General features: G+C 47.3%; 1 protein-coding gene across 1 annotated transcript; it reads right to left on the bottom strand.

Annotated features, from left to right (window-relative positions):
- Window positions 1–12,531: 12,531 nt before the first annotated feature.
- Window positions 12,532–17,102, bottom strand: LOC124653470 (transcription factor E2FA-like). The gene is made up of 14 exons (XM_047192533.1): window positions 16,929–17,102; window positions 15,442–15,631; window positions 15,303–15,359; window positions 15,125–15,210; window positions 14,962–15,050; window positions 14,834–14,888; window positions 14,649–14,701; window positions 14,524–14,574; window positions 14,360–14,408; window positions 14,204–14,269; window positions 14,041–14,117; window positions 13,723–13,942; window positions 13,199–13,265; window positions 12,532–13,082 (listed from the first exon to the last, which is right to left on the bottom strand). Exons 1-14 carry the CDS (start codon window positions 17,100–17,102, stop codon window positions 12,964–12,966), a joined length of 1,353 nt encoding a protein of 450 aa, XP_047048489.1. The 3' UTR covers window positions 12,532–12,963.
- Window positions 17,103–21,751: the final 4,649 nt, after the last annotated feature.

Raw genomic sequence — 21,751 nt, forward strand, 5'->3', positions numbered from 1 at the left:
GAGTTAAACTTATGGCGAAAAACACACTTACCGCTGATGATCTTAGCACCGGGCGATTTGAGAACGAGCTGTCAGGTGTTGTTTTGAAAGAGAGGATCGTACTCTGAACGGGTGGCGGAGTTCCAGTTGGGATCAAAGAGAGCGACTCTGTAAGAACCAGGGATTGGGGAGATCGCCGAGGAGACAGAGAAGTTGAAGAGGCGACAGGGTTTAACAATCCCGTTCTGAAGACGAGTGCGGATGGGCAGCGGAATGGGTTGTGGCCGGATGCGAGTGAGGAGGAGGAGGCGTGCTTGAAGGTGGGCCGAGAGACCAGGTGAGGCATGCAGATCAGCATGGTCATCGACGTGAGGTGATGGACGCGCTATTACACTAGGAGGCGGTGGCTGAGAAATAGGATCCAGAAGGAAGGAGTAGTTCTCTGGGTCATTCTTGGAAGAGGAAGCGAAGGGGAAGATCTGTTCATTGAACGTGACATGGAATGAAACGTGGACACGGCGAGAGGAGATATCCTAACAACAATAGCCTTTGTGCTCGTGTTCATATCTCATAAAAACGCATGGGATGGATTTGGGGGCAAGTTTATTGGGGGTGGTGACCGAGATATTAGGAAAGCAGAGGTAGCCATAGACGCGCAAGTGATCATAGGAAGGGGACATGCCGTAGAGAGCTTCGTGCGGAGTGCGAAGATTGATTGGTTTGATTGGTGGAGGTTGAGAAGGAGAGTAGTTGTGTGAAGCACCTCGGTCCAAAAGCGACAGAGCATGGAGGCATGTATTAGAAGCGTGTGAATGACGTCGTTAGTAGTTCGAATTACGTGTTCAGTTTTACCATTTTGAGAGAAAGTGTACGGGCATGAGAAAGAAGAGTGGTAGTGTGAGAGACTAGAAAGGTGTTTGGGTGATTGTCAAATTCCTTTCCATTGTCACATTGTATGGTAGCAATGACGGTGTTAAAGTGTGTACGAATAAGAGCATGAAAATGGGACAATGTGGCATGTACATCAGATTTAGAACGAAGAAGAAAGCTTGACATGTAGTGAGTAAAATCATCAACAACAATGAGGTAGTATTTCATACCGGAATTACTAGAAATAGAAGTAGTCCAGAGATCACAGAGAACAAATTGAAATGTGGCGGAAGAATGACTAGTTGAAGGTTTAAAAGGTAAAGGTGTGTGTTTGCCAAGCTCACAAGCAGGACACAAATTGTCTAAATTAGTAAATTATCACAAGAGAAATGTTTATTAAAGCTAGATGAAATGCTAGAATATGGTCGAGCCGACGGTGCCACAAATCCTTGGATGGTGATGTAGCCATAAGGACACAGCCACTTGAATGAGGCACCGTGGGGAAGATGAATACAAGTATTATTTTTCAGTAAAGCTTTCATGATATCATACTTCTAAAGATCCTCCAATGACGGGCACCAGCGCCGCCACTAGCACGGCCACCTCCGCCGCCACATCCTCCTCTACTACATCTACTCTCTCCACTGCGCTTAGCGGCCCTCTCCCTCGTCACTCCTTCACTCTCTCCACCATCTCACTCAGAACTAACTCTAGGGCATCCTAGATTTTCAGCGAAGCTTGTACATGCTCTGGCGGATCGCGTGGAGATGAAGCTGGTGATCTATCAAGTGCTCGACCACGTCGCCACCGACATCGTCCGCCCCAACGACCCGGAGTGGCGCGCCCTTGACATCATCGTAAAATCCTGGTTGTACGACCTCATCTCGATGGAGCTTCGTGTCGTGGTTTCTTCTCCGATAGCCACCGCCAGCGTCATCTGGCTCGCGGTCGAGGCACTCTTCCGCAACAACGACCTCACGCGTGCCATGGTGCTGATGGACGAGTTCCATCAGACCAAGCAGCTAGAGCAACCCCTCAGCATCTACATCACCCGCCTCACAAAGGACATGAGTTTTGAGAGGATACCCGAGATCACGCAGCTCATCGGAGATGGCTTTGAGGCGGGCGATGTAGATGCTGAGGGGTTGCTCCAGCTGCTTGCTCTGATGGAACTCGTCTGAGCACCATGGTGCGCGTGAGGCCGTTGTTGCGGAAGACCGCCTCGATCGCGGGGCAGATGACGTAGGCGGTGGCTGTTGGAGAAGAAACCGCAGCACGAAGCTCCACCGAGATGAGGTCGCACACCCAAGATTTGACGATGATATCGAGGGCGCGCCACTGGTCATCGGGACGGACAACATCGGTGGCGACGTGGTCAAGCACCTAATAGATCGCCAACTTCATCTCCACGCGATCGCTCCAGAGCACGTATGAGTCACACTCAAGATCGAGGATGTCCTCGAATTGGTTCCGGGGAGAGATGGTGGAGAGGGTGAATGTGGAGTGCCGAGGGAGAGGAGTGTTAAGCTTCATGCACTAGCCACTTGAACCAAAAGTCCGAACTGATGGAAAGGGCTAGGCAATCTACTTGTACACTTCACAACACCCCCACTCGCGTGTGACGAGAGAAGAGAGTCAACACGTGTAGAGAGGCAAAGAGGCAGTGGCGGCGGCCGGGCGCGGGACGGCGGGGTGCCGGGGCTGGCGGTGGCTGCGAGAAGAGGGGGGAGAAGAGATAATTTTTAGAATAAATTGTGAAAGCTAGGATTTGAACTCGAGACCTGGAGCTCTGATACCATGTTAAGCTTCATGCACTAGCCACTTGAACCAAAAGTCCGAACTGATGAAAAGGGCTAGGCAATCTACTTGTACACTTCACAACAAGGAGCACTAAGCGCGGTGGAAAGAGTAGAGGTAGTAGAGAATGACGTGTTGGCGGAGGTGGCCGCTAGTGGCGGCGCCGATGCCCATCATTGGAGGATTTTAGAAATCTGATACCACCAAAGCTTTACTGAAAAGTAACACTTTTATTCATCGATGAGATTACATATATGTATAAGGAGATACAAGTCGGTACCTACAGATCCTAGCTACAAGGAAGGAGAGAGAGAGAGAGGCGCATGGGCCATTCAGAGCATGGATAAAGACCACGACCTGGTGTAGATAAACAACACGACTGAGTCTGATCTAACAATACCCTCGCGGCCCTCTTTGTACTGCCTCCCTAGTGTGTCATCATGTCAAACCAATTTGTGGGGTCAACGGGGCGCCATTGTAGGTGGATCGAAAGTGGTGCAGCAACAGCAGAAAGTGGAGCGGTATGGGAAGATTCATGTTTTCAGCATCTCCTCCAATTGTATCCGGCTAGCGAGATGCCGTCAACCAGTAGCAGGATTGATGAAATAGAGGAAATATCACCTCAGCTTCTGCATCCATGGGATGCACACGATTTTTTATTAGATTATTCACAACACTTTACAAGAACAATTACAAAGATCGAACCGAAACCACCAAAACTAACGATAGCTCGCTAATCCTACATCACCGACGAGGGGGGTCAATGAACAGAGCCAACACCCTGACATCACACCAACGCGCATCATCGAAAAACCGAAAGCCTCGACAAGTCGCGCAATGGTGAGCAGGTGGCACAACCGGTCCGGCAGACCCTCGACGCATACCATCATACACACGCTACAGAAGTCATCGCCGCCACCGTCTTCCGCATACCCATCTTCAGGAGAGATCAATGCAATGATCTTGCGAGGCCTGCCACCAACGCCACCACGACGCTAGACGACACCACCATCCTGCGCACGTCCATCACGCTGCATCGGTCTCCGAGGCTCCGCTGCACCATGCCGCCGAGACCCACCAACATCGGCGCAGTAGATAGAATACCACTCCGCCATATGACTTCCTTTGCTCCAGGTATCACTTGTTCCAGAACGATGCCCTCAAGAGGGAAAGCGACAACAGAGGTGCCACCATCATCTGATCTGTATCCAGATCTGGGGGTTCCCCCGGAACAAAGAGGTTGAGGTCGGATCTGTAGCAACGATGCTTTCAACAAGGTGATGACGCCCGAGGACGCCACCATCGTCAGCACCGACCGAATCGGAGCCCGGTTCTCGCCGGCCAGATCCCACCCCAACGCTGCATATCTGCCTGAAGAAGAGTCGATGTCGTTCGCCGCACCAACGATGTGGCGCCGTGGTACCCGGCAGCACCACGCCCAAGCCCTCCTTGCCGGTCAGGCACCGCCAACGCTGGCCACCAAAGCGGTTCGAAGGGGACAAGGGGACGAGGAGGGGCCCCACCGACGCCGGCCAGACTTCGCCCGGGCGCGCCCCTTAGCGGCGGTAGAGAAGGGAGGGGGCAGGTGGAGGGGGTGGGAAGCACGGCAGCTAGGGTTCCTCCCCCGCCGCCCGCGTGGGGGCGAGACCACTGCATGGATCTATTGATGGCATTGGTGACTTCGATGATAATAATACACTAGCTCTAGTGAAAACTGTAAGGGTATATTGCCCCTATGTGTGGTTTTGGTAATTAATGACAACCTCTGTGGACTAATGTTTTCACTGAGTTTATATGAAGGAATATTCCATAGGAACTACTTGTATTCCATGTGTTGGATTCAAGTATGGATGCCATGAAGATAAAGATACACCTTGTGTATTGGCATCAAGATGATCGATCTAGTATGATAGAGCATGAGAAGATACAAGGTTGACCAATACAAATGGTGAAAAATAGATTCAAGTTTGGTCAACACATGAAGCATGAAGAATGTGCCACGTGAAGTCACGTGGTATGCCCATGAGAGGATGACGGCAAGTGGTGATCGTCATCAAGGTTGAGTTGGGCAAGTTCAAGTTGAGCATCTCGAGAGGATCATATGCTTGAAGCTTGTCGTTCATTTGGTGATAATGGACATGTGAAGATGTGCATCAATGGAGCTTTCTCATCATAGTGTATGGGGGAGCATTTGTGAGTCTTCACGAAGTAACGACAATCATGTAAGGCATTTCGGCTTGAGTGGAGCTTGAAGAGCTATCATCAAGATCAAGCGGGATGCGCAAGACAAAGGTATGGCCTTGCTAGGTTTTCCTTTTACCGGTCTCAAGGTGGTTGTTGGGAGACCGGATTATAGGATAGATAGCCGCACTATCAAGAGGGGCTTTCGGTTGGGTAACTTGATCGCATCGTCTTAGGGAGCTTAATCCTTTGCATACTTTGCATATCCATTTTGCTTCTTAGTGTTTCTCTGTGATAAGTTCTTGAGCTTGTTGCTAGCTTTACAACAAGCCCAAGTTCATCGAAAACGGAATCCGCATGCATCTTCTATTGCGTTTTCGAGTTTGGACGTCTTCACCGTTTCTTGAAGGTGGGAGACTTCCTCTCTAAAAACATCTAAAATTATCCTGTGAGTAGTCTCCATATTTCCAGTTTTTGTTGGGATTTTATTCGTCGTTATCTTTCCAACAAAATTGGTTTCATGTCAATCGAGGTCCGGACACAAAAATTATCACAGTTTTTGTATAACATGTTTTTCCTGCTGGCCCGGTTCAAACCGGCCCGTGGACTGGTGCCAACCGGGCCATGTACTGTAAGACACAGAAGTGTCCCGGTCATGGCCCGGTCACAGGCCCGGTTTGGACCGGCCGGGTCCGGCCCCTCGTCCGGTCTGACCGGGCGGTGGACCGGCCTCCCCGGCGCAGGTTCTGCGCGACAAAGACCCGCCCCGGTCACGACCCGACGCCAGGTCCGGTTTGGACCGGCTGGTCCGATCTGTGGCCCGGTCTGACCGGGTCCTGCACTGGACGGCCCGGCCCTAGGCCCGGTTGACAAACCTCCTCGACGGCTGATTCAGCCCAACTTTTTCCCAATGGTTATATTTGCTCTTGGGCTATAAATAGCCATTCTTCCACCTTGGGCTGAATAAGTTCTTCCACTCTCTCTCCTCCATTGTTGACTTTGAAGAACTTGCCCTCTCTCTTGATTCCCCACATGATTCTTGCTCATTCTTGAGGGATCTAAGAGAGGAGATCTAGATCTACAATCTCCACCAATCCATCTCTCCTCTAAGTGAGGGGAACCCCTTTGGATCTAATCTCATCCTAGCATTTGTTGCTTTGGTGGGATTTGAGTGTGAAGGATTTGAACACCTCTAGTGTTCTTGCTTTGCATCATTGCATAGTGTTGAGCTCTCCACCACGATTAGTTCGAGTGAGAGACTGTGAGCTTGTTACTCTTGGAGGGAGACCTCCTAGTTGGCTTGGCGGTTGGTGCTCCGGTGATCTCTTCAAGAAGATTGTGAAGAGGCCCGGACTTCTCCTTCGTGGAGCTTGTGAAGTGGTTGTGGAGCTTGCCATCTCCGGAGTGGAGGAAAAGCTAACCATAAGGAAATGGTCATTATCCTTCGTGGGTTTGGCTCGGAGAATAGGGTGAGCCTTCGTGACGTTGGGGAATCCTTCGTGGGACCTCCACTCGTCCAAACGTGGTGTACCTTCTTGCAAAGGAAGGGAACGCGGGAATACATCCTCGTCTCCGCGTGCCTCGGTTATTTCTATACCCGAGCTTTCTTTTCTTGTGATAGTCATCGTGCTTGAAGTACATATATCTTGCTATCACTTGTGTTACATATATCTTGTACTTATCTTGTTTAGCTCTAGCTGTTGTTGTTGCACTTAGTTGAGCCTAGCATATTTAGGGGTTGTGCTTGTAACAGTGTTGAGACACATGTGTGCCTCTTTGTCTTTGGGGATGAAATTCTAAGATCAACCTATAGTTGAGTCATCACCATCGGTGAACTTGCGATGAAACCTTTTGAATAATAAATAATGGGGACATCAGGGGCGGAGCTAGGATTTTTGACCATAGGGGGTGAGGAAGACAACAACCGCCGACGGCATGCGAGATTTTTTTTCACAGCAATGAACTATAGAAAATTTTCTTTTTACGGCAATGAATGGCATAGAAGATTTATAAGACAATATATTATGTCTTGAAAATATCAAAATATTGAAATATAACAATGTGAATAACCGTTGGTTATTTTGAAGCATAACTTTTTGAAAAATTAAATTGAAGTTTGAATTCTTCTTTTTACATCCGTGTCTCAACTCTTAAATATAGTGAACATAATTATATTCGATTTAACGAAAGAACTAACCTGTGGCATATATAAATTGAATTGCAATACAAATACCCAACATACCTTAGGTGTAGTCGTGTAGATAGTATGTGCAATTAATATCACAGATCGAAAAGGTCGTGCATGGCAGATGAGACCGGCAGACGTGCTGCACGAAGCGCAGGAGAGGATAGAACCGAGGCGGACGGCCGTACGCCCGTACCCATGTCTGATCTACTACTTTCCCCCTTCTCCTCTCTAAACCCGCTACAGTAGCTAGCCTTGCCTGCCAACGTTGAGAGTCCGCCGCACACCACCGCTGAAGCCAGCCCAATCCGGAATCTTCTCCGTCGGCGTAGCCGGCCGGAGCGGAGGATGGAGAGGCGCTTGGTCTTCTGTAAATAGTAGTTTAGGTTGTTGTTCTCTGCTGGTTACCCTTGTGGAGCATGCGAGTAGGAGGCCGGATCCCCTCGGCCAGATCCGGCCCGCCCTCGCTCTCTTCTTCGCGGTTGTCCTGCTCTGGTGGCAGGAGCGGCGGCAGGCGGCGAGGAGACGGCGCGGCATCTTCGCCAATAAGGCCTTCCCCTTCCCCTCTTGTCATCCGATGTGGGTGCCTATGAGCGGCAACCAGATCATGGAACCTCGCCTTCCCGATACTCGTCCATGGTGGACGGTCAAAGGAAGAAGAGGATCCAGGGATGGCTTCCTCAATAAGCTCATCTTCTGGGTTCGCCGGCGTCGCCATCTTCTCTGCTCGTCTCCCCGAGTCCGTGGCAGGTTCATCGGGTCCGATGGCGGGTCAATTTCTTCGAAGCGATGCAGGGTCGGCCCTGCTGCTTCTTCAACCCGGCTTACTCTGCTTCTTTCCTTGGATCCAAGCGCCATGGTGGCGACAGGCAAGGGAAATTGCAGGGTGGATGGGATGCGGAAGTGGTCTCGGAGTTCTTCAGAAGCGATCTTCTCGAGCAGCACATCGGCGGCGATTTCGCTTGCCGTTATCTGTGCCAGTGAATCCTGGCGATACTTCAACCTCCATCGGAGGCCCTTTCAGAGTTTGGAGGTCGCGTTCTTCGTCGACTTGGAGGCAAGTGGTGCCGTCCCCGCCTTGGAGTCCGACGGCGGCTCTCTGATCTCTTGCTCATCGGTGAGGATAGAGAAGGACCTGATTGAATTTTTCTTTTTCCTAGGGAGGTCTTTTCTGCATTTACCAGGGACCTATGTGTTATTTCTGTATTTCATGGGGTCCTTTGTAACCTATTGTACACTCACCGCTTGGATTGAATGAAGCTTCCTCGCCCTTCGGGGCACTCCGTGTTAAAAAAAAAAAAATGTCTGATCTACTGATATGGCGTGGTGGCGTATGTAGCAGCTAGCGGCGGGCCGGCGGCCGGCGGCCGTCAGCGACTAACAGCAAGACGCGCTCGCGAGGGGTGAAGGGTATGTAGACGGTTTGATCAATCCACGGACGGATCGCTAATTCCCATCGAGTGAGCCAGGCAGAGCTTCTCTTCTGATCCGGTAAACCAAGACCACGATGGATGGGGAGATGGGCTACTGGGTCCTGGAGCATCTCCAGTCGCGTCCCTAAAATATTTTTTGCGATGCATCGGATATTTTTGGGCTCCAGTCGCGTCCTCCAAAGTCTCCTTCCACCCGGCGCGGTCTAATATGGCGTCCGGTGTCCCGATCTCGTCTCCGCTCCACAGGGGACGCTTCGGACCGCCGGACACAGCGTGAAGCGAGGCGGGGAGTGTGCTGGCGTGCAGTTGACGTGGGAGTTAGAAATCTTTGTGGTGTAACTTTTTTCAGTTCCCCGGCAACGACGCCAGAAAAAGAGCTTGATACGCGTACAGCACGCGTCCGTTGGGAACCCCAAGAGGAAGGTGTGATGCGTACAGCAGCAAGTTTTCCCTCAGTAAGAAACCAAGGTTATCGAACCAGTAGGAGTCAAGAAGCACGTGAAGGTTGTTGGTGGCGGAGTGTAGTGCGGCGCAACACCAGGGATTCCGGCGCCAACGTGGAACCTGCACAACACAATCCAAATACTTTGCCCCAACGTAACAGTGAGGTTGTCAATCTCACCGGCTTGCTGTAACAAAGGATTAAATGTATGGTGTGGAAAATGATGTTTGTATGCGAAGAACAGTAAAGAACAATGTTTGCAGTAGATTGTATTCGATGTAAAAGAATGGACCGGGGTCCACAGTTCACTAGTGGTGTCTCTCCAATAAGATAAAGCATGTTGGGTGAACAAATTACAGTTGGGCAATTGACAAATAAAGAGGGCATGACGATGCACATACATATCATGATGAATAGTGTGAAATTCAATTGGGCATTACGACAAAGTACATAGACCGCTATCCAGCATGCATCTATGCCTAAAATGTCCACCTTCGGGTTAGCATCCGCACCCCTTCCAGTATTAAGTTGCAAACAACAGGCAATTGCATTAAGTATGGTGCGTAATGTAATCAACACAAATATCCTTAGACAAAGCATTGATGTTTTATCCCTAGTGGCAACAGCACATCCACAACCTTAGAACTTTCTGTCACTGTCCCAGATTAAATGGAGGCATGAACCCACTATCGAGCATAAATACTCCCTCTTGGAGTTAAAAGTATCAACTTGGCCAGAGCCTCTACTAGCAACGGAGAGCATGCAAGATCTTAAACAACACATATATGATAGATTGATAATCAACATAACATAGTATTCCATATTCATCGGATCCCAACAAACGCAACATGTAGCATTAAAAATAGATGATCTTGATCATGTTAGGCAGCTCAAAAGATCGAACAATGATAGCACATGAGGAGAAGACAACCATCTAGCTACTGCTATGGACCCATAGTCCAGGGGTGAACTACTCACACATCAATCCGGAGACAATCATGGGGATGAAGAGTCCTCCGGGAGATGATTCCCCTCTCCGGCAGGGTGCCGGAGGCGATCTCCTGAATCCCCCGAGATGGGATTGGCGGCGGCGTCTCTGGAAGGTTTTCCGTATCGTGGCTCTCGGTACTGGGGTATTCGCGACGAAGGCTTTAAGTAGGCGGAAGGGTAGGTTTAGAGGCGGCACGAGGGCCCCACACGCCAGGGCGGCGCGGGGCCCCTTCTGGTCGCGCGGCCCTAGTGTGGCGGCGCCTCGTCGCCCCACTTCGTAATCCTTTCGGTCTTCTGGAAGCTTCGTGGAAAAATAAGACCCTGGGCGTTGATTTCGTCCAATTCCGAGAATATTTCCTTTGTAGGATTTCTGAAACCAAAAACAGCAGAAAACAACAACTGGCTCTTTGGCATCTTATCAATAGGTTAGTGCCGGAAAATGCATAAATATGACATAAAGTATGTATAAAACATGTGAGTATCATCATAAAAGTAGCATGAAACATAAGAAATTATAGATACATTTGAGACGTATCAGAGTGGTGGGCCCGACCGTCGCCTACCTCACGACGGAGTTATTATTGGCGAGCAACGATGGTGCAGTTGCCGGGAAAGGGAACCGTCGCAGTGGCAACCGCGTCGATCAACGCACGAACCGCCGAAATGGAGCGCGAACTTCACAGAAGAGCAACCGCGGCCCTCTTCGATATATGCGCTGCCATTCATACTTGCTCAATAAGACCCCTACGTCTACGCATTCGGATCTCCAACCAGTCGGCGCCCTTCACCTCTCCTCTCCTCTCTGACCATGAGCAACCTCTCTTTGCCATCGGATACCATTGGTGGGATAGAATTGCCACACCTAGCAGCTCTACTTCTCCGCCGACGGACAACCATGAGGAGGATTGGGAGGCCGACGACGGCCATGAGGAGGAGGGAAAGGCCGCCGACGACGACGTCCATGAGGGGGAGGAGGGGGCAGAGGAAGAGGATGGGGATGCCAGGTCGAGATGGCTGGAGGCGGAGGAGGCGGCAGCGGCAAAGAAGGAGGCAAGGGCCCGGACGAAGGCGGAGGCGCAGCCGGCGAGCACCGACGATGACGAATACAACAAGGACTACTCGTCGGAGGGAGGACAAGCTCCTCCGACACGTCGAACCCCGCGACCTCTTCGGAAAAGGTAACGAGCAGGAAGCGCCTCCGTGAGGACGACGAGACGGGGCCATCAAAGAAGAAGTAGTTTAAAAATTAGTTTAAACATTGCAGTTTTTATGTTTTAATTTATTTTATTATGTCGCACTACTTTGAAAATCTCGATTGTACCTACAAATTCCTTCTCTCTATTGAAATAAAAAAATAAAAATAAAAATAAATTATTTTAATGTTTGGGAGGGGGAGCGTTTGGGGGTCGCGGCTAGGCAGCAACGCGACCCAAACGCAGCACAAAGTGAAGTCATCCCCAAACGTTCGATCCGACGCCGTGAGGAACGTTTTAGGGGTCGCGGCTGAAGATGCTCTTAGCTTTATAAGTTTGTTGAACCAGATCATAATCAACTAAGCATTTAGCGCTTGTACATACGCTATAGGAGCACCAGTACGTACTCCAGGATGTTGAGGGGGGCGATCCCATGAGTAATATATGGTTGTTTGCGTCAATTGATGCAAAGATAGATTATTTCTCTTTTTCAAAATGTATGTGATTTGGCTAAGAGAATAGTACACTTCTTTGCTCGTTGATTCCGAAAAGCTATTTTCGAAATTACTTCTTTACTCATAAAATAAGATGAATAAAATCTGACATAGGCGATTGTTTTCTTTCAGGACGGATAGTAGTCTAGTAGACGAGCCTGAGGCATCACATAAGTCGATACTCCATGCAAAGAAGAGGTCAAATAGATAAGGCCTGACGCCCTGACTCCATGCAAAAAAGCGGTAAATTAGATAAGTCCTGACATGGAACGGACTGCTGATGTGGTGTGCCATCTACGAGTGCCCCACACAAAGATGTTCTCCAGTGACCGCGACTCGTACAGTTGTACATTTATATTGATGGTTAGTAAGAAAAATAGTAGTCAACTGATGCCTGATGAGACAAGCAAGAAAAAGATCAGATGAAGTAGCTTCTCATTCGAAGTTGCAAGGAGCATGCCGATAATATTATATACAGAGCGATCAGGAGTTCAGGTCATGTATACATCACGAGAAATCTTCTTCAAGAAAACTACAATAAAAAACATCATAACCTACTTGCCAGTGATGGGTATGTGTAGAAGATGAGCAGAGCAGAACTCGGCTTTCAGTAGGTAGGCTGCTTCCAGAACAAAAGCTAAAGGGAGGACATAGGCTTGGTCTTTTCGTACCGGTAGTAGGGTGTTGTAAATTCAGTATTTCAACTAATAAATAATAATCAAGTGAAAGGGCAACATAAACATAGGTTTGACAATCAAGTACGAGTATAAAGGAAACATAAAGGCAGGTTTGACATGTAGTAGCCTGTTGCACATAAAACATAGTCAGCTACTTGCAATTCTTACGCTTTTGTTTCCTTAATTGGATAGACAGTGATACTACCAGCTATTCGAGAAAACGGCCAGCAGAACACTTTAGATCAACATGTCATATGCAAAGTAAGCAACCCTTCGTCAGTCCAATTCAATAAGACAGAACAAAACACACTAGATAGGTATTATCAAATGCTAACGGTTTGTGTTACAACTGCATTGGGTTCTAGTCTGTTTTCGATGCTACTTGAGATAACTTAGTCACAGAGCTTGCTGCACTATACATGTTTCTACTAGTCCTAATGTTGTGAGCTACAACATGCAGCATACAAGGTACAGACCTGAAAATGATCAGGTTGTCAGTACAGGTCTAAAATGATCAGGTTATTGGCAACTGGCTCAGAGGCTTTGATCCGGAGAGCTACTAACATGGCACTAGATTGCCATTTGTATGTACATCACAGCCACCCCCTGAAATCTCTGCTGGTCAGGTCTCTGCTCTGGATTGATCGGCCCACCCATTGCAAGAAACAGAGGATTCTTCCCACATATGTGAATGGTACTTGTCACCATACTTCAGGTTGTATTCAGCTTACGCATGAGGGGAGATCAACCATGTCGGAAGGCGGTTGATCCTGCTGCCGAGGTGTGCTAACTTCCAGGAAATCCTCGGCATTGATATCGATTCCCTCCCACTCCACATCTGCTGTATTCGAGTTAAGGAGGTCTAGTTGTTTCACACCATAACATGGTACGCTATACTAAAGAATAAGTTGCATCACAAAAAGACAAGAGTGATATAGACTGTTAGAAAGAGGATACGCGCTGTCTTCCACATGTCAGTAATGCTAACCCCTGCGTCAGATAAGAGCCAGTAGTCTGCATCAGTCTGCACAAAAAATGAGTTCTTGTGTCATGAAGTGCTCATGCAAGAAAATTTACCTACATAACAGGAAAGATACATCTATAACATTCTTTAGTTTATTTGGAATTAATTTGGTAACTTCTAATATTGGTCAAGATATGCTGATCTCTCCATGCGCAGTTAAAATTCACAGTGCATCAGTTCTTTACAGGTTAGTCTTTCAATCATAAAGAACATGTAGTAGAATGAAACACTAAGTAGCAGGATCCAAAGAAAATGATTAGCAGCACAGAACAGGCAGAGGCTAACAGTCCATTACATGAGTGATAGTGAAGCAGAAAAAAGTTAAGTTCAGCATTGGGTGCAAGCACATATAGTACTATAATTAGAATAGCAAGTTCAAAAAAATAGAATAGGATTGCAGCCCAATTTACTTTTAGACGAATATGATGCGAGCATTCATGTACGGAAGTGAACTTACATCAAGTTCAGAGGGGACGATCTTCATCATTCCTCCAATATCCTGTGAACTAGTATGAGCATCAGGAGGCATTATCAGCCTTTCCTGAATATTCAGCTCCATCTCAACATCTTTGTTAGAACCTGCAGCGAGTGGTGTCCTAGGATTCTCTAGATAATCCATGCTTACTGTTTGTGAAGGCCTTGGAGGGGTTTCCATGCCACTCATCTCCTCAAATTGACTGAAAACAGATGAACAATGATATTAGTATTCACATTAAGTTGGATCTCCACATTCTGAAGTTGGGATGCCAGAGATGTAGAAGTGACAGGCATATACCTTACTAGGTACACATCTATCGGACCCATAGTGCTTCTTAGAACAATCCTATATCTCCTTTGAGGATAATCATTTACCTGCCAGGGAAAGAAGATGCCTTCATTAACAAAAAAAAGTACATCCATCTAAAGCTCAAAAGGTAACAAATATTGTTACTACCCACCTCATCAGGATCAGGGACTTCAAGAGTTGTACCATGAGGTGCTTTAATTGCAATTAGTGTTTGATTCTGCAAATTGTAGCACAAAACTTGTAATTAATTAGATGCATAAAGATAGCCCTGGTCATTTAGCAATTATCGCTAGAGTTCAAAAGATACCTGAAAGCATGGCAAAGACTTGATATCATCTTCCGTAACATAAAGCCACCTGTAGGAAGCGAGGTGCAAGTATACATTTTAGACTTGCATTTTTGTACTAGACATCTTAAGCAACTATATGATGAACATAAATACCCTCTTAAGGGGGAAAGGGAGCCATTTACTTTTGGTTATTTTCATCTTCCGTGAGCTCTCTTAACTTGTCTCGCATTTCACTGTGGGAAATATTGGAGTGGCATGCTTAGTGAATGAATAACAACAGCAGGAACTTAAGTAACTGGTCACCAACCTTATTTGTTCGTCTAAGCTGTGCTCCTGCAGTGTAAGGGCTTCAATATCTCCCTGCATATGAAAGATATAAATAATCGTTATTTTTCACAGCAGAGAAACTATTACTTGAGAATCTCCATTCGACAATTTATGTTGCATGAGAAGCAATATTTGTCAGAACTAAACACAGCAAAGGTATGATACCTGTAAAATAGACATATCATCGCTAACTTCTCCTGGTCGAGAGTCGTCGATTCCTCTGCAAAAGGGCATAAATGTAAGTGATGGCCATAAAATACAAATAACAGATATGGGCACAGAGGATGAATTACTTCCAACGGATATTGTTCTTAAGCTTCTTTTCTATCAGTCCTATTCCTTCAAGGACATTAGTAATGTCATATATACGTCTTTTTTGTACCTGCACAAAAGCAGCACGTATAAGTGATTAACAAAAGAAAGGAGTTCTTGAAACAAGAGAAAGCAAATACCAACCTCTAGTGTTTCTGCCGCATTATTCAAATCAACCATGCCACCGGGTGCACCCTTTAGCAAGTTCAGGAACTTTTTTGTCAATAGCCCTAAATGAACAACATAAATAAATGATAATCAGTTAACAAACTAGCGATAATCAGTCCAGGAAAACAAGTCAAAAGATGAGTGCTCTTCAAACCTAGGGAGCTATCATAGCGGCAGCCACCAACAGGAGTAGCTGGATTGCCCGGAGAACCTGGAAAATAGTATGCAGTTGGCATGAACAACTTGGTCCAAGATAAAGATTACTAATGGCTGACTGAATGTGCACCGCTCACCTACAAACAAAGGGGTCTGGGGACAAGATTTCTGGCCTTTTGCAGGCTTAGGCTTGGCGGCCATTTTGGAACCTTTTCCGGAAGGTGGTGTAGGAATTGGGCTGCCTGCTGCGTTAGCATATCCAGGGCTCATCATCCAATCATTTGATTCAGCTACCCCATTGTCTTCTCTGTTATGCTTCCGCTTTAACTACAAAGAAAGATCATTCTTAGATTTATGAAGCTAGCATCACAATATCTCATTACACTTCTGAACGGTATACGAAGTTGAATATCGCTGAATGAAAATTGTCCAAAGCTACTTTAACATGTAGTGTTTTTTTATGAATATCAACATGCGGTCAGATGTAGAATTATTCTCTCATAGAATGCACAGAAAGTCTTACAGCTAAAGCATCATAGAATTCAAGAGAACCAGCTAGGGGGGAGGGCCATAAAAATTAGGCTTCAGAAATAAAATAAAAAAATAGATGTGTAAATGCTACTTATGGATCATAGCACAGTTATTGGAACACAGATTGATAGTTTTATACATGTTAATCGATGGATTAAACATACTCTCAGTAAATAGTCAAGTCATAACAACTGTCATGAAACAGCAATGCATTTGTCAGGAAACTAACTGTTTATATCGAGTTCCTATTATATTTGTAGCTCTTTCAGTAAATTGAAATATTCTCCCCGTTTTCAGTGTGGAATTTGGCGAAAGATTTGAACTCACAACATAGTTTTGCACCTCAGTTTCAAGCAAGCACAACGTGCCACACAATGCACAAGCATGAGCGACTAGTGGTCACAAGGAGCAAACTCAAGTGAATTGTCATTTGTGCACAACTTACATGAGATCTTAACCTACATACCTACAACGCGTAAACCATATGCAGTCACCCTACATCAATTTCTTCAGCCCTTAACTCATTTTGCTTGTCTCGTGATACACGAAACATCAAGTATTAGCCACATTAGGAAGCAATGTTGTTATCAGAACTCCCACCACACTATAAAGTTCAAGCATTTTTTTTTGTTGTTGAGCATTCACCATGCCGTAAAGAATCGACGAGGATTATCAGCCCAAAAATGACCAAACGCTCCATCATAGCCTAGTTTGTGTGGTGTCAAGTATCGAAGAAAGTAGTTTCTTCTTCAGTAGCAGCTAGTGCGCCCATCAGCAAGCTGATTCCTGATCTATTATGTACCCACAATTAGAAATCAAGTCAATCAAATAAAGGAGTACCAATTTCCAGATAAATTAGTTCATTTGGATTCCATCCCGGGCACTCTTTTAGAAATAGCAGATTTCGCGGCAAAATAAACATCCCCATCGACCCCAAATCTACATCGACACGCTTCGGCATTGGCACCCGGTCGAGCTACTGCAGCGGCGCAGATGAGCACACCTAGCTGCTCTCGTCCTAAAGCATCCAGCTGAAGAACCGAAACAGTGAATTATCAAGAAAAAGCGCCTCCACAAGCCCACCCCAACTCACTGGCGTCCTGAGGACTACGGCCTCCGTCATCTCGCCGCCGCCGGCGCCGGCGCTGCCGCCGTCGGCCGGGCCGAAGTGGTGGTACTCGCCCTGCAGCGACGCGAACGGCTGGTAACGCTGCAGCAGCACCCGGGCCGCGCCCTCGGTGCTGGTCCCGCCGGCGGCGGCCGCCATGGAGATCCGATGCGGGGAGGCGGCGGATGGATCGGCGGTTTAGGGTTTGGATCTGAGGATTTGGCGGCAGAGTGGGAGAAAACGAGGGAAGGAGGGGGAGCAAAGGAGGGAAATTGTGGTTTTGGTAGTGGAGGATCAAAGTTATGGTCCGATGGAAGAGGAGGCCACCGTTTTGGAGGACGTGCAGGAAAACTGTAAAAAAGTCTTCTTTGCTTCTTTTTTACCTCTTAACTTTTTGCGTAACACTTCGGGTTTTAATGAGTTTCACAGCTTCAGTTGATCTAAAATGACTCAGAAGTTAGGATCTTCCCTGGATTTATGGAATGGCATTTTGGTGCCAAGTTTTCAAATTGATCGAGAAATGTTGTGCTGAGTGGTCAGAAAAAAAAACTTGAGATTGTCGAATGGTTCAGTTTATGAATCGAACTGGGGTGATAAGTTCCACAACCGCCCTACAAACTTTGAGCTCTTGCAACTTTGATGGCTCTCTAGATGTAGATGTATCTACACACTAAGATGTGTATCTAAACAATTTACAACCCTTATTTTAAAATAAAGTATTTAAATTAAAAAAAATTGTAGTGAATTTGTCTATATTCGAATGTATCTACCAACTTAAATACATAAATTGGATCAAAAGAAACATGAGTAGTAAAATTTTGTTTAGTACTACATCCAAACCAAAATATAAGATGTTTTAATAGACACTTTAGCTCACTAAAACCTCCTATACTTTTTAACAGAGGAAGTAAAATCTTGTGTGCCAGGAAGATCTCAAACTTTACCGGTAAATGAACATGGTTATTCGCGGGAGATAAAAGTGAAGCGTGACAAAACAAAGGTTCAGCTGTGTGGGGCCCGAGTTCCGTGGAGAGGTGCGCGCGCTTTTATTTTCCCGCCACGGCGCTTGTGGCCTGTCCCTGACACGTGGGTCAAACAGCTAGCTTGAGCGCGCCGGCTCCTGGTTTTGGCGCGGAGCCTCCTGATTGGTTCACGCCAGCGCACCACTCGGACAAATTCGCTCGACACGCATAGAGCATCTCCACCGCTAGCGATTGGGAGTCGGCATTAAATTTAGGTCCACGTCAGCCCGCCCTAAAAAAAACGTCGGGCAGATTTAGAGTCTAATAAAAATGTTGACAACCTTGCGCCGACCTCTACCTAGAGGGCGCCGATCGGCGCCAGCGCCTCGCGCCACGTCGGATTCCGCATGTGAGCTCTCCGTCTATCATCTGCACGACCCCAAACCCTGCAAGTTTTTCCTAAATTTTGATGGCGGATATGGCGAGCATGGATCCGTTGGCGAGGGCGTGGCACGAGATATCCATTGGCGAGGGCGTGGCACGAGATGTACTGCGAGCGCATCGGAAAGGGGTGATGGCGGACGCAAGCTGCGGCAGCGCCATGGCAGCATCGGCACCATGGACCCACATGCCTGCGCCGGCGTACATGCCGACAGCGGCATCGACGAGCATGGATGCGCCGGCTCCCATGCCTCCACCGGCATCCACTGACGAGGTGCCACAGGTGATCGCTTACGAGGAGGACGTCGTCGAGGTGTAGCCGCCGTTGACACCCTTTTTGTGATCATTTGGCCTTGAGCCCAAACTGTTTTTTCGCAGCTTTTTTTATCAGCCGAACTATGATGAATGACGGTGATTTAGTGGTCGGATGTTGGCATAGACTTGTATTTGAAAACCTTAAATTCGAATTTCTATCCATGTTTGTGAGTTTATTTTTTTGGTTCAAAAATTCCTATTGGGGCCGCCGGTGTGGGGAACCCTTCCCCAAACGGAGGAAAGTATACCGGCCTCCCCCATACGCGAGTGCCGACGCAGCTGTCGGCGCCTATTTGGGGAGCCGCTGGTGGAGATGCTCTTAGAGCAAGTACAATAAGTCCTAATCAACTGGCTATAATAATTAAAATAATATATTATTGCTTAATTAGAGGAGAGAAAAGAGGAGTAGGCTCTAATGCAATAACCAGCTCTAGCATGTGCTCCTAGGCATGAGAGTGGAAGGTGGGCATGCATTAATAAAGTAGTACAATTTTATAGTTCACTATTATACATGTTGGATCTAGGTTGACTATAGATGACATGGCACTTTGCTTATAGCGCTTTACTATTGAACTTGCTATTATAGCAACTCTAGCAGACCCTCATCCCGCCATACCGCAAAAGGCGGATGGAGTTAATTGACCTCGCATAACTGTAGTTTGTACCGCATATATTCTGCGGGTATGTTCTGCCGTGACATATATCTCCCGCAAATCAGGGTTTTGCGTTGTCGATTACAATTAAGTCGTGTTCATCCGAGATATGCGAAATTAAGTTACAAGTAGTTTGAAATAATAGTAATGTTGACATTAAGACCATAGTCACGAATAGGTGGCATAGCATAGATGATAGATTTCGGATAAATGGCGAGTCAAACCGAAGAGGAAGTGCCATTCTCGTCGCCGTCGTCTCCACCGGCACCACCGTTGATCGATGCAGCCAACGAGGCCTCCCTTTATACCTTCTTTGCTTACAAGATCACAGTCCTTCTTATATCCCACCATTCTTTGATGAGAGCATCCATTGTAGTTGGATCCATCATCATCACCCGGGTTCTCCTCTTTCTCCTCCTCAAGTTGGATCCTTCTATCTTTAAAGGCGGCTTTTCTCTTCTCGTCTTCTCTAATTTCTTTCCACTTCCTAATCTTGTCTCGTTGTTTGATCTCTGCCAACTCCTTCCTAGTTTGCAACTGCTCTTGGGCAATTTTCTGCTTCACGGTCATCATCTCCTCAATCTTTGAGGTTAGCCTCCCTTGCTCCGCCCTTCTTTTGATCGCTAGCTTTGCTTGCCTTCTTCCGTCGGGACACCCTTTGTTTCTTCCTCCTGCCGGTGCATCATCACTATCAGAATCCAAAGCAACTACAGCCCCAGTGTGAGGAGGAGCCTCTTAGACTCTCAGCTTCCACTTCTCACTATGCTCTAGAACTTTCCAGCAATGATGCAATGTGAAAAATGGTTCTCACTTGTTTTCATGTATTTTACCTTTATTGGGCAATAAGATCCTGCAAAGATACATTTCAAAAGAGATGAGATAGAGGGCATCACATTTCAATGACAAAGATTCCAACTACGGGAGAAAATGACTCACAAAGTCATCAATTGTTGCACCACTTGGAGGATTGTTTTTCACACTTGCTCCAAGCAGGCAGCCCACCAGGAGCAACATTTCTTGATTGTGTCATACCGGCCTTAAGAGATCTCATCGTCCGGTTTGCTGCTTTGCTTGTTTTCGGCTCATCCGGTGAAACATGTCCTCAATTCGCTGCCGGTACTTCTTTCCGGAATGATCGTTGCTAGTCACCGCATCGAGAGAAATACGCTCCCACGCGTTTATAAGGGCAATATCATCCTTCTATGTGTAATTTACGGAGCGCTTGGACGCCCTGGCTCTGATGTCGGTGGCAACGGCTTCGTCGAAGGCCTCCTCCTCCACCTCTGCTAGGTCATCTGTAGGATAACGTTGCATAGAAAACAAAAAATTTCCTACCGCAAACACGAAATCCAAGCCAAGATGCAATCTAGAAGACGATAGCAACGAGGGGATTGTCGAGTCTCACCCTTGAAGAGATTCCAAAGCCTACAAGATGAGGCTCTTGTTGCTGCGGTAGACGATCACTTGCCGCTTGCAAAAGCGCGTAGAAGATCTTGATCACGGCGCCACGAACGGGCAGCACCTCCGTACTCGGTCACACGTTCGGTTGTTGATGAAGACGATGTCCACCTCCCCGTTCCAGCGGGCAGCGGAAGTAGTAGCTCCTCTTGAATCCGACAGCACGACGGCGTGGTGTCGGTGGCGGTGGAGAATCCCGGCGGAGCTTCGCTAAGCGTGCGGGGAAGAAGGAGGAGTGGGGCGGCTAGGGTTTGGGAGAGAGGGTGGCCGGCCTCTATGGGGTGCGGCCAGCTTGTGGCTTTTTGGTGGCCGGCCCCTCCCCTTGGCCCTCATTATATAGGTGGAACACCCAAGAGTTGGTCTACAAGTCTTCGAATAAGACCCCAAACCAAAACCTTCCATATCACATGAAACCTACCCAAGCTAGGACTCCCACTAGAGGTGGGATTCCCACCTTCCCTTGGGAGGGGTGGCCGGCCACCTTAGGTGGAGTCCACTCGGGACTCCACCCCCTAGGGTTGGCCGGCCATGGTGGTGGAGTCCCTTTGGGACTCCGCCTTCCAAAGTGACTTTCTTCTGGACTTTTCTAGAACCTTCTAGAACCTTCCATAAATGCACCAGATCATTTTCAAACACATAAAATGACTTCCTATATATGAATCTTATTCTCCGGACCATTCCGGAACTCCTTGTGATGTCCGGGATCTCATCCGGGACTTCGAACAAATATTCGAACTCCATTCCTTATTCAAGTTCTACCATTTCAACATCCAACTTTAAGTGTGTCACCCTACGGTTCGCGAACTATGCGGACATGGTTGAGTACTCACTCCGACCAATAACCAATAGCGGGATCCGGAGATCCATAATGGCTCCCACATATTCAACGATGACTTTAGTGATCGAATGAACCATTCACATACGATACCAATTCCCTTTGTCACGCGATATTTTACTTGTCCGAGGTTTGATCATTGGT

This window comes from Lolium rigidum, chromosome 5, assembly GCF_022539505.1.
Source record: "Lolium rigidum isolate FL_2022 chromosome 5, APGP_CSIRO_Lrig_0.1, whole genome shotgun sequence".
NCBI classification, from domain to species: Eukaryota; Viridiplantae; Streptophyta; class Magnoliopsida; order Poales; family Poaceae; genus Lolium; species Lolium rigidum.